The 15,539-nt window shown below is 47.5% G+C and overlaps 1 protein-coding gene across 2 annotated transcripts in view; it reads right to left on the bottom strand.

The window, feature by feature from the left end:
* Nucleotides 1-15,539, bottom strand: part of PGM1 (phosphoglucomutase 1) — a 95,467-nt gene that overhangs the window by 14,072 nt on the left and 65,856 nt on the right. For both annotated transcript variants that reach the window (XM_069738190.1, XM_069738188.1), the window contains 5 exons: nucleotides 11,439-11,585; nucleotides 10,277-10,402; nucleotides 9,615-9,805; nucleotides 8,400-8,554; nucleotides 6,611-6,726 (listed from right to left, as the gene is read on the bottom strand). In XM_069738190.1, the coding sequence (XP_069594291.1) occupies nucleotides 6,611-6,726; nucleotides 8,400-8,554; nucleotides 9,615-9,805; nucleotides 10,277-10,402; nucleotides 11,439-11,585 (735 nt within the window). The remainder of the gene's footprint in view (nucleotides 1-6,610; nucleotides 6,727-8,399; nucleotides 8,555-9,614; nucleotides 9,806-10,276; nucleotides 10,403-11,438; nucleotides 11,586-15,539) is intronic.

Here is a 15,539-nt window from a genome sequence, read left to right as displayed (position 1 = left end):
TAGATAAACTGGTCAAAGCAGTTAGATCTGCAATGGGGCTTAAAGAGGAGAAGACACCTAGGTCACTAGAAGATGTCATGTTTGGTGGCCTAGAAGAGAAAAGGAAACGCACGTTTCCAGTTAATGCAAAAATAAATGCATTAATTGACAAAGAGTGGAAAAAGCCCGAAAAAATGGGTTCCTTGCCCTCTTCATCCAAAAGGAGATATCCTTTTGAGGATAAAGACTCTGAGTCCTGGGAGAAAATCCCTAAGATTGACGGGGCAGTAGCCAAATGTTTAAAAAAATCATCCCTTCCGTTAGAGGACTCTGGTGTTCTCAAAGACCCGCTTGATAAAAAAGCAGATAGTTTCCTGAGACACATCTGGGAAGCCTCAGCGGGGGGCCTTAAGCCGGCGATTGCGGGAACATGTACGGCCCGTGCCCTAATGGTCTGGCTACATCAGGTAGAAGATCAACTGAAAAACAAAGTACCCAGAACTGACATCCTTGCAAATATTTCTTTGCTACAAGGAGCAGCAGCTTTTTTGGCAGACTCTTCTGCGGATTCCGCAAGACTAACAGCTAGAGCCGCGGGTTTGTCCAACGCGGCAAGAAGAGCCCTCTGGCTCAAAGGTTGCCCGGGGGATTTGCCATCTAAACACAAACTGTGTTCTATCCTATGTGACGGCCAACTTCTCTTCGGTAAAAAACTTGAAGACATCCTGGAACATGCAGGAGATAAGAAGAAAGGTTTTCCCAACATCCCTAAAGATCCTAAAAAACCTTTTTTTCGGAGGAAAAGATATAATAGAGGTCGCCCCCCAGGGGAGAGGAAAAATTGGGACTTTAGAGATAAAAGAGGATCGGGCTATATGTTTAAAGGGCCCTCTACATCGGCAAAAAAATCCCCCCAATGACATTACGCCAGAAGTGGGAGGAAGACTCTCCCTCTTCTTTCCGGCCTGGGTAAATATCTCCCCCAGTATCTGGGTCACGAACATCATCAGAGACGGCCTAAAAATAAAATTCGTCTGTCCTCCCAGACGAAACTTCATAATAACTCCCCGACGGAAGTCTCAGCAGGAACAATCTGCCCTAGAAACCGAGATCTTGGGACTTGTCCACAAAAAGGTTCTTCAGGAGGTCCCGGTTCAGGAAGAAGGAGAGGGGTTTTACTCCCCCCTCTTCTTGATCCAAAAACCGGATGGTTCTTGGACAACTATTATAAATCTAAGAAAGCTCAACCAATCCATAGAGAACTACACTTTCAAGATGGAGTCTATAAACACGACCATAAAACTTCTCTTCCAGCACTGCTTCATGGCAGTAATAGACTTAAAGGATGCTTACTACCATATACCAATACATCAGGAATATCGGAAATACTTGAGGGTAGCGCTCTATATTCAAAATCAGGTAAAGCATTTTCAATATACAGCTCTTCCATTCGGCCTGTCTACAGCCCCCAGAGTTTTCACCAAAGTGATGGTGGAAGTGATGTCATACCTCCGGTCCCGGGATGTAGTAATTGTCCCATATCTGGACGATTTCCTGGTAATAGGGAGGTCAGAGTCCCACTGCACTCATCAAATATCAGTGGTAACATCAACTCTAATGGAGCTGGGTTGGATAATAAACATCCCCAAATCCAGACTACTGCCAGTAAAAATACAGTCCTTCCTGGGGTTAATACAGGACTCCCAGCGTCAGCTCTGCCTCCTTCCACAAAACAAAGTGGACAAGATAATAAACCTGACCAGTACAGCAATACGTCAACCCGCAATGACTCTCAGAAAGGCGATGTCCCTTCTAGGCTCATTAACATCGTGTATACCGGCAGTAGAATGGGCACAATTCCACCTAAGACAACTACAGTGGGAAGTTCTCTCAGCTCAAAGACTGTTAAGAGGGCATTTAGAAGGAAATCTATGTCTCTCCGTGAGCGTAAGGGATTCCCTAGCTTGGTGGACTGTAGAACACCACCTGACAAAGGGGGTCCGGTGGAAAAATCCGGTCATAGACATCATCACGACCGATGCAAGCGGTACAGGTTGGGGAGCTCATCTGAGATCTCACTCTGTACAAGGTACCTGGTCCATAAGAGAAAAAAAACTATGGATCAAACGAAAAAGAGCTATGGGCAGTGGAAAAAGCCCTAAGACATTTTCTCCCTTTACTCCAGGGTCACCATACTCGAATCCTAACAGACAATCGAGCAGTGGTGGCGTATGTCAATCATCAGGGAGGAACGAGGTCCAAAGGCCTCATGAATGCGTCAAAACTCCTCTTCCAACTGGCGGAACAACACCTCTTATCTCTGTCGGCACTACACATCAGGGGCATAGAAAACACTCAAGCATACTTCCTGAGTCGCAGAGGCTTAAGACCCCAATGGTCCTTAAACCCCCAGATATTTCAGCAAATAGTCCAAGCCTGGGGCTCACCAGAAATAGACTTGTTTGCCAATTCTCACAACAAAAAAGTCAGAAAATTCTGCTCCTTGAATCCAAGAGAACATCCCTTCGCAGTAGATGCCCTACTAATACCTTGGAAGTTTTCTCTGGCCTACGCATTCCCCCCGATAGTGATGATCCCAGCTGTGATCCGGAAGATCAGAGAGGATCAGGCGAGGATTATCCTCATAGCTCCATTTTGGCCAAGGAGACCATGGTTCTCCCTTCTAAGACAGATGTCGTTAACAGATCCATGGATTTTGCCAGAAATTCCGGACCTACTAACCCAGGGCCCAGTAACCCACTCTCAGGTGAAGGGCTTCCATCTGGCAGCCTGGAATTTGAGAGGGCGTTACTAAGTCGCCATGGATTCTCACCAGGTTTAATCTCCACCCTGTTGAAAAGCAGAAAACCCATAACTTCTAGAATCTATGGTAGGACATGGAAAAAATTTCTTGACTTCCTGGGTGAACCATTGGGGGAGGTGGCTCCAGTGGGTCCTATCCTAGAATTTCTGCAAGCAGGATTACATCTTGGGTTAGCAACCAGCACCCTTAAAGTTCAGGTTTCAGCCTTGGGGGCCCTGTATAACTGTAATCTTGCCTCAAATAGATGGGTTTCACGATTCATAAAATCTTGCAGTAGATCTCGGCCGGTCGTTATCCCAAAAATCCCTCCTTGGGATCTAAATTTGGTCTTAGAAGCTCTAACTAAACACCCATTCGAGCCCTTACAGGAGTTATCACCTAAATTACTTACCCTTAAAACAGTTCTTCTAGTAGCCCTAACATCGGCACGTAGGGTAAGTGATTTGCAAGCCCTGTCAATATCCCCTCCTTATACTCAGGTTTTTGATGACAGGATCGTTCTAAGACCGGACCCGGCTTATCTCCCCAAGGTGGTTCAAAAGTTCCATAGGAGTCAAGAGATTACCTTACCATCTTTCTGTAGTAATCCCAAAAATCCAGGGGAACAAAAGTTCCACATGCTAGATGTGAGAAGATCTATGTTACAGTACATATCTATGACTAGTCAGTGGAGGAAAGACCAAACCCTATTCATAGCCTTTCAGGGTAGCAAAAGAGGGTGTGGGGTAGCTAAAAGTACTATTGCTAGATGGATTAGGGAGGCCATTAGTTTATCCTACTCTGCGGGTGGCACTCCGGTTCCTGAAGGCATCAAGGCTCACTCTACCAGAGCCATGGCTACCTCCTGGGCGGAAAAGGCTGAGGTATCAATTGATCAAATTTGCAAGGCCGCTACCTGGTCCTCACCCTCAACTTTTTTCAAGCACTACCGGCTAGACCTTTCCTCCTCTGCTGACCTAACCTTTGGTAGAAGGGTACTCCAAGCGGTGGTCCCTCCCTAAGGTTTCATTCTACAAAAGTCTCTCAGGTGTGCCGTCATGGGGGAAGGGAAAACACCAGGGTTACTTACTGGTAACAGGTTTTTCCGGAACCCATGACGGCACCTGTATATTCCCCCCCTTTATCACCCTTTCGGTGTGCACTATTGTTTTGGGTGCTTTTTAAGTTAATATGATGTGGTGTTGGATTGCCATGTGTACTAACCAGGGGGGCCTCTCATGCTCTGAAAACCAACTGAAGCGAGGGAGAGGTACCGCCCTTTTATTTTCAGTAGGGTTTCCTGTCCTGGCTGGGCGGATCCCCTCTCTCAGGTGTGCCGTCATGGGTTCCGGAAAAACCTGTTACCAGTAAGTAACCCTGGTGTTTTTTTTTTCAAACACTGAATGTGTTTACTTATATAGTTAATACTTCTGCCCCCCAGTGGTCACTGGGAGTAATGACACGCGACATCTGTAATGAATAGAGGCTAAAGAAGCAAAATCACGACTTTACACAGCATAACTATCAAATGTGCCAATACTTCTGACCATACGAGTAAACAAATAGATAACTACTAATGATGGTGCTGTAAAGGGTGAAGAGACCGGGCGCTAACAACTTAACAGAAAGCAAAAGGGATGGGTGAGAAGAACCCAGACAAAACGACCACCCAGGCAGTAATCAATAAAAAATATCAATCTTTATTCAATATAATGTAAAGAACAGGTAAGGACATGATGAGACATAAAATACAAGACTCCACACAGTCACATGACTGAAAAAAAGGTGCACGGAACCGGGGGACCACGACTACTTATAGTTCATTAACAACAGCAGACCCATTCACTCCCCAATAAAGGGGTATGCTGAGTGTGGGTTACACATAATGTTGGAGCTGTCCGTATATATAATAATAATAATGTTTAGAAGACATATAACGTGAGGACCTGGAGCACAAAGTGCAAAGTACTTGCCCACACCAAGGGCAGACAGTCCAACCAGAAGAAAGAGAATAAAAATTATTACCTCCAATGGAGTAGTCACCAAGTTCCCAGGGTCTGTGCACCCACCCCGACGCACGTTTCGGAAGCTCTCCTTCAGGGGAGAAAGACTGTGTGGTGTCTTGTATTTTAGGTCTCATCATGTCCTTACCTGTTCCTTACATTATATTGAATAAAGATTGATATTTTTTTATTGATTACTGACTGGCTGGTCGTTTTGTCTGGGTTCTTCTTACCCATCTCTTTTGAATAGAGGCTGCGGGGAGAACGGAGGCCGCTTCCTCACTAAAAATAGACCTCAAAATAGCTCCAGTAATAACTTAATTACTCCTCCGTGCAGCGGCGCGGTCCCCTCATCTGCAGCTTTTGGCTTCAACACATTTCCATATAAAACACTGAATTTAATTTGTACATCTGTAGAATAATAATAAAAAAAAGACAAAAAAAATCCCACAAAGCGGCGGCCAAATCTAATGTTTATGTACAAAAGGTCTCGGCCGGAAAGGAAGCTGCGTCCACCTCGTTATACCCAGCACCAATCAGCGGCTGACCACAGGAGACACGGGATCTGCTCCAAGATTACAGAAATTAGAAACGTCGAGGAGATTTACAACAAAAAGAGGGAAAAAATACCGATACATCCCTCTAATTCCCATATTCCGGAACGGCAATATAATCCGGAATCACACAACACTAGAAGCGGAAGCCTGAGCGGAGAACCGACGAGGAAAAGCCTCCAGACATCCTGGATTATACCCCAGAGCTGCACTCACTATTCTGCTGGTGCAGTCACTGTGTGCATACATTACATTACTGATCCTGAGTCACATCCTGTATTATACTCCAGAGCTGCACTCGCTATTCTGCTGGTGCAGTCACTGTGTACATACATTACATTACTGATCCTGAGTTACCTCCTGTATTATACTCCAGAGCTGCACTCACTATTCTGCTGGTGCAGTCACTGTGTACATACATTACATTACTGATCCTGAGTTACATCCTGTATTATACCCCAGAGCTGCACTCACTATTCTGCTGGTGCAGTTACTGTGTACATACATTACTGATTCTGAGTTACATCCTGTATTATACCCCAGAGCTGCACTCACTATTCTGCTGGTGCAGTCACTATGTAAGTACATTACATTACTGATCCTGAGTTACATCCTGTATTATACCCCAGAGCTGCACTCTCTATTCTGCTGGTGCAGTCACTGTGTACATACATTACATTACTGATCCTGAGTTACATCCTGTATTATACTCCAGAGCTGCACTCACTATTCTGCTGGTGCAGTCACTGTGTACATACATTACATTACTGATCCTGAGTTACATCCTGCATTATACTCCAGAGCTGCACTCACTATTCTGCTGGTGCAGTCACTGTGTACATACATTACATTACTGATCCTGAGTTACATCCTGTATTATATTCCAGAGCTGTACTCGCTATTCTGCTGGTGCAGTCACTGTGTACATACATTACATTACTGATCCTGAGTTACATCCTGTATTATACTCCAGAGCTGCACTCACTATTCAGCTGGTGCACTCACTGTGTACATACATTACTGATCCTGAGTTACATCCTGTATTATACTCCAGAGCTGCACTCACTATTCTGCTGGTGCAGTCACTGTGTACATACATTACTGATCCTGGGGGGTCTGATTTTTGGTACCATGGGTAATCCTGACTGAACAGACCCCTGTAGTCCACCCATCTGATAGGGATCGCTTTTCCTAAGCTCAGGCCACCAGTCTCCGACTTCTGCAGAACCCCTTTAACGCCATTCTGCACAGATGTCAGGACGGTGTCTTACCGGTTCCGAAGCTTTCCTCTCCGCACAGCGAGAGTTTATTTGCATCCATTAAATTTCCAAAGAATTTCCACCCGGTCGGAGTCTCGTATAAAGCGATCTTTGTAGCTTTTGCCACTCTAAAAAAAATTAAAATAATAATAAATAGAATGAGACCCCTGGATTATGGTTTTCACAGCTCCGCTGCGTTGTGGAGCCGCTCGCTCTAATTAAGCTTCGGGTTTTCTGTTTTGCTTTTTTTTTTACATTTCACTTTGCGAAGTGTTTCTACTTCATATATTTTTCTTAATGAAAGAGAAGGTTTCATGCGCCGACACGACATGTAATAAACACGTGCAGTTTTTAAAGTTTTATGGACTTACAAGTCCCGGCCTCTGCCTTCTCGCCACTTATTTTCCCCGTCGTCATGGGACGGAGGCGGAATACAAGGACGTGCCGTGTTTGGTTTGTCACATAGTTTTTAATCTGGGCGTTGGTATTTATTAAATGTCACCATCTGACATGTTTTTCATGGCGCGGAAAGTGGATCATTAAAATGGGGTCAACCCGTGTTTTAGGATATGAGAACGAGGATCAACCCTCTGCCCTATAGGGACCATATACTGACAGGGGGTCTATAAAAGATTAGAAAAGTGACAACTGTTACTTCTCTCCTGAGATACAATCACTTGAGGCTGCACTACTGAGGACACTTCGTTTTGGACTGGATGCAGTAGCGTCTCAAGGATTGCAGGAAAGGTGATAAACGTATAATTGTAAGAGGTCCAGCTGCCGAGGCTCCCATAGATCCAGAGTACAGAAGGCCCAAAGTTCTGTGTAAATGAGACTGTACTGAGCATGTGCGAACCCTGCCGTAGGAGGGGTGGTCGCACATGCTCAGTACGTCTCCCTTCATATGGGACATTGGATCCCAGTTCTTATGATTGGCCTCGGACCCTCCGTGGACAGATGATATTCTTTGGTTATGGGACAATCCCTTTAATGACCTGTGAGTTACACGTATGCGCTCCAGAGGTAGGATGCAGATGTATGGAGCGGGCTCAGCAGCCGCAAAAGTATAAGTAATCAAATGATCGCAGGATCAAGTCCCACAGACGACTAAAAAAAACAAGGAGATTTATTTTTATTTTAATATTTTCTTTTTTATAATAATAATAATAATAATAATAATAATATATATATTAATTGTTATGTATATATAATATGCATATTATATATATATATATATATATACATATATATATATATATATATAATATGTGTGTGTATATATATATATATATATATATATACACATATATACACATACATATATATATATATATATATATATATATATATATATATATATATGTATGTGTATATATATATATATATATATATATATATATATATATATATATATATATATATATACACACACACATATTATATATATATATACACAGTATATATATATATATATATATATATATATATATATATATATATATATATATATATATATATATATATATATATATATATATATGTAATATAAAAATGTTGATATTTTGAATCACACCCTTATACAAATCTAATGTATCAAAATAAAGCGAAACACAAAAACATTAACAGAATGGTCTTTTTTCATTATCCCCCCCAGCCATGGTGTTGTGGGAGGAGATGGTTGTAGTGTGCGCTACAAACAGTTCATATTTTGCAATTTGCGCCAAGTGCTATTTTTGTAGCTACTATTCTTAAAAAAAAAAAATAAATAAAATCTGTAACCAAGGAATGACACTTTTGTTACCTGTCGAGTGCTCCGCTGGTGGGCATGCTTCTTGCCAATCCACGGACACCCGTCTGCTGGAAGTAAGGAATACTGAAGATATTGGCTGCAATCACAGCCACGGAGTCCGAGGGGTTAACAAAGAAGCCATTTTTGCCGAGAATCATGTTGCGGTCCTGAGAACGAGAAGACAAAGTTCCCAGCGTAAATAAGAGAAAAGGCATCACAGCATGGAAGTAGCAGAGTCCGGACTCTGCCTCCGAGCCCTCTGCTCCGCTATTGTACTGCGTGTAGACACCGCCGCCATTAACTCTAGTGGGGCCGAATCTATGGTCCCCTGGTCACTGGGCAGGAAGCAGCAGTCTGCCAATCACCGTGGTCAGCCATAGTCACTGTGCTGGGCATGCCGCTATTGTCCCCTGGTCACTGGGCAGGAAGTAGCCGTCTGCCGATCACCGTGGTCAGCCATAGTCACTGTGCTCGGCATGCCGCTATTGTCCCCTGGTCACTGGGCAGGAAGTAGCCGTCTGCCGATCACCGTGGTCAGCCATAGTCACTGTGCAGGGCATGCCGCTAATGTCCGCTGGTCACTGGGCAGGAAGTAGCCGTCTGCCGATCACCGTGGTCAGCCATAGTCACTGTGCAGGGCATGCCGCTAATGTCCGCTGGTCACTGGGCAGGAAGTAGCCGTCTGCCGATCACCGTGGTCAGCCATAGTCACTGTGCAGGGCATGCCGCTAATGTCCGCTGGTCACTGGGCAGGAAGTAGCCGTCTGCCGATCACCGTGGTCAGCCATAGTCACTGTGATGGGCATGCCGCTAATGTCCGCTGGTCACTGGGCAGGAAGTAGCCGTCTGCCGATCACCGTGGTCAGCCATAGTCACTGTGATGGGCATGCCGCTATTGTTCCCTGGTCACTGGGCAGGAAGTAGCCGTCTGCCGATCACCGTGGTCAGCCATAGTCACTGTGATGGGCATGCCGCTATTGTTCCCTGGTCACTGGGCAGGAAGTAGCCGTCTGCCGATCACCGTGGTCAGCCATAGTCACTGTGCTCGGCATGCCGCTATTGTCCCCTGGTCACTGGGCAGGAAGTAGCCGTCTGCCGATCACCGTGGTCAGCCATATTCACTGTGCTGGGCATGCCGTTATTGTCACCCGGTCACTGCCCGGCCCCTCCTCCTGGAAGCCCTCTACAATGGTGCAGCCCCCACCCCCCCCATGTGGTCTAACCTACCCCATCTCCATCAAAGGCCGCGCCAAAGTCGTGTTCTCCGGTCTTCATGGTGTCTACCAATTCTGATGCATAGGTCAAGTTTGGATCAGGATGGTGACCCCCGAAATCCTCCAGTGGGATGCAGTTCACCGCAGAGTTTGCCGGGGCGCCAAGCTCCTCGCAAAGAATTTTTTTCACATAAGGTCCAACAACTGTTCAGGAACAGAGAGGTAAACGCTGATGACGTATATTATAAGATCAGAAGCCAATCCGGACTTGAAGAGCACCTGTCCAAACACCCAAAACCTGCCCTCATCCCTCCCTGAAACAATATAAAGCTGCTTGTGGTGCACATACCCGCCTAATAAATTCAGCAAGTTTCCCGAAACACTTGCCAGCCACGCTTTGAGTGGGTGGGTCTCCATTAGCATCCTGCCAGTACTATAGGTGCTGGATCTCTCAATCAATACCCAGCATGCATTATCCAATAGCTTGTCTGCTCTTAACGGCAAGTCCACCTGTCTATTATGTCGTTTGACAGACAGGATATTGGAAAGCTGAGAGACAAAGCCCCTTCCCTACTTCTCAGCATTTACTCCGGGGCCCCTACTTCAGCCTTGGTTTGTCACAATCTAACATATCTTGTGGATTTATGGCATCAATTAAATTCTGCTCTCTTTTACCTCCGTGCATGGCGTCAATTCGGATCTTCAGTCTGTTCTGTCCTGAGAGGAGTTCTTTTAAGGCACTGAAGTCAAAGATGTTCCTCAGCATGTTACCGTACGCCTCCACGGAGTCCACGATCTCTACTGCAAGTCAAAGAAACCAAGACGTGAGAGGACGACAGATCGAGATCATCTGAAACGCAAAGACGACATGCTAAAGGGGCCATCAGGCTGCATAAAAAGGAAAAAAGATGTATAAAGTCCCATCAATCAGCATCCTGGAATTATGTAAATCCTGACCCAGCGCCCCATGATCCCACAGCAGAGCGGCTGGTTTCTTCCTGGCTTATGGCGCCTCTAGATCGGCCGATCCGGGCAGTAAAATGACCGCCGATCGGCTACATGTAAGCAGTCCGGAGATCATTTTGTGGCCGGTGTCGACAGGCCGACAAACATTCAATGAGAGCAGGATTACAGTTAATGCGATTGTCCTGGGCACATAGAATATCAGGTTGTTGGCAGCACACGTGCGTTTTACGCAGGGCGAAGTGCTGCCGAGAACAAGGATTTGCTGACTGGTTTAAAAGTGCTGATAGTTGATTACTGGCTCGTCTAAATGGGCTACTAGTCTTCTAGGGCCCACACATGCCGGACTTTCCATGACCACATACCTCGAGGGACCACTAGCCCCCTGCAGTCACGTTGTCAGCTATTGGAACGTGATTAACGTGTGACCATAAGGGGCTGGTAATGTGTCCAGGCCCCGTGGAGGGGAGGGGGGTCACCTATTTGGTGGCAAGCTGAGATGGTGGGGAAGTGGCCCTCAGTAACGTGCTGGTGCCATAAAACGGTCCCGGCACACGAGTTCTTCCTGAAAATCAAATGATGACCTACACTTATCTAGTGTGCAGAGACCCGAAAGTCTGCAGAGGACACAGGAGAGACGTCATCGCCGCTGCCCCAACGCACGTCAACGAGGGGAGGTTTAGACGTCGGCAGAGATCCGACCACAAACAAGAAAAGTTTAAAGATCTAGAAAAATGTAACAGCCCCGATCTGTATATTCACACTTGGAGCCGTTGTCCGATCTGAAGGCACGAATAGCGGAGACCGCAGCCGTGCTAAACCGCGAGGAGGCTCCGCGTGAAGTGACGAGGACGCCAGCAGCGGGAACACTCACCTGTAAACGGCTTAAACTTATTCTCCAGATCGAACTGCTGCTTCCCGATGGTGGATAAGTCGACTTTCAGGTCGGGGCAGATGGCGTATTCCTCGATGGTCTTACTGAGCTGGAAGATTTTGTCAGTGATGGCTTCGGGTGCGGGGCCTGGAGGAAACATGAGAACGACCATCATGGAGTGACCCCTCTTTACTTACAGCACCTGCCAAGACCTAATCTGACCCGACAGCCTCCACTTACGATTCACCCTCCGTGACAACCGACCAAAAACAGCAAAATTACTCCAACATCTGACAACCTGGAAAATGGAAGTTAAAACACAACCCAACCCCCAGCTCACATCTTCAGGAGCTCACCACTCCCCTGCCTCCTGGAACAACGTGCTGCCGAGGACGGACGCCACCATTGTGTTACCGGTCTGAATTGTGCTACTGGTCTCCCTTGCTACAAGCAGAGGCAACTTTACCTCTGCAGCACCAGAAGAAGGGCAGGGGCAATGAATCTGACCAGCTTCACAGCTGTGCTCCTCGCCTAAGAAACCGGCCACTGCTGCCAGAATGCAGAGGTGGACGGTAATTTAGATGACAAGCAGTACACGAAAGAATTAACATACCTCAGTTCTTGAGAACAGAGGACTTTTTTTAGTAATTTTTTTTTTACCTTTCAACAAGCACTTTGCAATTGTACACATTTAAAAGCGATTTTCTTATAAGCACCAACCTTCCTGAACCGTCTATACGGGCATGTAGGTCATTGTAAGCTGAATAAAATGATACATCGATATCAGAGATCTGATGTCCTATTCCAGAGAAATCCATATTTTTCCTAATATGTAAATGATCTCAGGTAGATCTATGCCCGGGCCACAGATCTCAATAGCTCATTTACATATTAAGAAAGACATGGGATTTCTCTGGAATAGGACATTGGATCTCAGATATTGAGGTATCATTTTATTCAGCTTTCAATGACCTACATGCCCGTATAGACAGCTTAGGATGGTTGAGCCTACTGACAGTTTCCCTTTAAAAACACGAGAACAGAGATGATACTAGTGCAACACATCTGCAGCAAATCAGACAAGTGTGAACATACCCTTAGCCTGGGACTACACGGCCACTTGTGACCACACAACATTAGGATCATGAATCCAGTTGTGCAGGAATCTAGCAGGGACCGTTCTGCCGACTGAAGGTGGTAATGGGACACATTCACTGTATAGTTGCAATGTTGTAGAACATTGTGATCTAATGCTGCCGTGTGGCCCCAGGCTCATGGGGGACTGCACTGCACCTACTGTATGAACATTGTGATCTAATGCTGCCGTGTGGCCCCAGGCTCATGGGGGACTACACTGCACCTACTGTACGAACATTGTGATCTAATGCCGCCGTGTGGCCCCAGGCTCATGGAGGACTGCACTGCACCTACTGTACGAACATTGTGATCTAATGCTGCCGTGTGGCCCCAGGCTCATGGGAGACTGCACTGCACCTACTGTACGAACATTGTGATCTAATGCTGCCGTGTGGCCCCAGGCTCATGGGGGACTGCACTGCACCTACTGTACGAACATTGTGATCTAATGTCGCTGTGTGGCCCCAGGCTCATGGAGGACTGCACTGCACCTACTGTACGAACATTGTGATCTAATGCCGCCGTGTGGCCCCAGGCTCATGGAGGACTGCACTGCACCTACTGTACGAACATTGTGATCTAATGTCACCGTGTGGCCCCAGGCTCATGGGGGACTGCACTGCACCTACTGTACGAACATTGTGATCTAATGCCGCCGTGTGGCCCCAGGCTCATGGGAGACTGCACTGCACCTACTGTACGAACATTGTGATCTAATGCCGCCGTGTGGCCCCAGGCTCATGGGGGACTGCACTGCACCTACTGTACGAACATTGTGATCTAATGCCGCCGTGTGGCCCCAGGCTCATGGGGGACTGCACTGCACCTACTGTATGAACATTGTGATCTAATGCCGCCGTGTGGCCCCAGGCTCATGGGGGACTGCACTGCACCTACTGTATGAACATTGTGATCTAATGCTGCCGTGTGGCCCCAGGCTCATGGAGGACTGCACTGCACCTACTGTACGAACATTGTGATCTAATGTCGCTGTGTGGCCCCAGGCTCATGGAGGACTGCACTGCACCTACTGTATGAACATTGTGATCTAATGCTGCCGTGTGGCCCCAGGCTCATGGGGGACAGCACTGCACCTACTGTACGAACATTGTGATCTAATGCTGCCGTGTGGCCCCAGGCTCATGGAGGACTGCACTGCACCTACTGTACGAACATTGTGATCTAATGCTGCCGTGTGGCCCCAGGCTCATGGGGGATTGCACTGCACCTACTGTACGAACATTGTGATCTAATGCTGCCGTGTGGCCCCAGGCTCATGGGGGACTGCACTGCACCTACTGTACGAACATTGTGATCTAATGCCGCTGTGTGGCCCCAGGCTCATGGGGGACAGCACTGCACCTACTGTACGAACATTGTGATCTAATGCTGCCGTGTGGCCCCAGGCTCATGGGGGACTGCACTGCACCTACTGTACGAACATTGTGATCTAATGTCGCTGTGTGGCCCCAGGCTCATGGAGGACTGCACTGCACCTACTGTACGAACATTGTGATCTAATGCCGCCGTGTGGCCCCAGGCTCATGGAGGACTGCACTGCACCTACTGTACGAACATTGTGATCTAATGTCACCGTGTGGCCCCAGGCTCATGGGGGACTGCACTGCACCTACTGTATGAACATTGTGATCTAATGCCGCCGTGTGGCTCCAGGCTCATGGGAGACTGCACTGCACCTACTGTACGAACATTGTGATCTAATGCCGCCGTGTGGCTCCAGGCTCATGGGAGACTGCACTGCACCTACTGTACGAACATTGTGATCTAATGCTGCCGTGTGGCCCCAGGCTCATGGGGGACTGCACTGCACCTACTGTATGAACATTGTGATCTAATGCCGCCGTGTGGCTCCAGGCTCATGGGGGACTGCACTGCACCTACTGTATGAACATTGTGATCTAATGCCGCCGTGTGGCCCCAGGCTCATGGAGACTGCACTGCACCTACTGTACGAACATTGTGATCTAATGCCGCCGTGTGGCTCCAGGCTCATGGGAGACTGCACTGCACGAACATTGTGATCTAATGTCGCTGTGTGGCCCCAGGCTCATGGAGGACTGCACTGCACCTACTGTATGAACATTGTGATCTAATGCCGCAGTGTGGCCCCAGGCTCATGGGAGACTGCACTGCACCTACTGTATGAACATTGTGATCTAATGCCGCCGTGTGGCTCCAGGCTCATGGGAGACTGCACTGCACCTACTGTACGAACATTGTGATCTAATGTCGCTGTGTGGCCCCAGGCTCATGGGGGACTGCACTGCACCTACTGTACGAACATTGTGATCTAATGCCGCCGTGTGGCTCCAGGCTCATGGGAGACTGCACTGCACCTACTGTACGAACATTGTGATCTAATGCCGCCGTGTGGCTCCAGGCTCATGGGAGACTGCACTGCACCTACTGTACGAACATTGTGATCTAATGCCGCCGTGTGGCTCCAGGCTCATGGGAGACTGCACTGCACCTACTGTACGAACATTGTGATCTAATGCCGCCGTGTGGCCCCAGGCTCATGGAGACTGCACTGCACCTACTGTACGAACATTGTGATCTAATGCCGCCGTGTGGCTCCAGGCTCATGGGAGACTGCACTGCACCTACTGTACGAACATTGTGATCTAATGCCGCCGTGTGGCTCCAGGCTCATGGGGGACTGCACTGCACCTACTGTACGAACATTGTGATCTAATGCCGCCGTGTGGCTCCAGGCTCATGGGAGACTGCACTGCACGAACATTGTGATCTAATGCTGCCGTGTGGCCCCAGGCTCATGAGGGACTGCACTGCACCTACTGTACGAACATTGTGATCTAATGCTGCCGTGTGGCCCCAGGCTCATGGGGGACTGCACTGCACCTACTGTACGAACATTGTGATCTAATGTCGCTGTGTGGCCCCAGGCTCATGGAGGACTGCACTGCACCTACTGTACGAACA

This window comes from Ranitomeya imitator, chromosome 8 (genome assembly GCF_032444005.1).
Source record: "Ranitomeya imitator isolate aRanImi1 chromosome 8, aRanImi1.pri, whole genome shotgun sequence".
NCBI lineage: Eukaryota > Metazoa > Chordata > Amphibia > Anura > Dendrobatidae > Ranitomeya > Ranitomeya imitator.
This window is presented reverse-complemented; position numbering and strand designations above follow the sequence as displayed.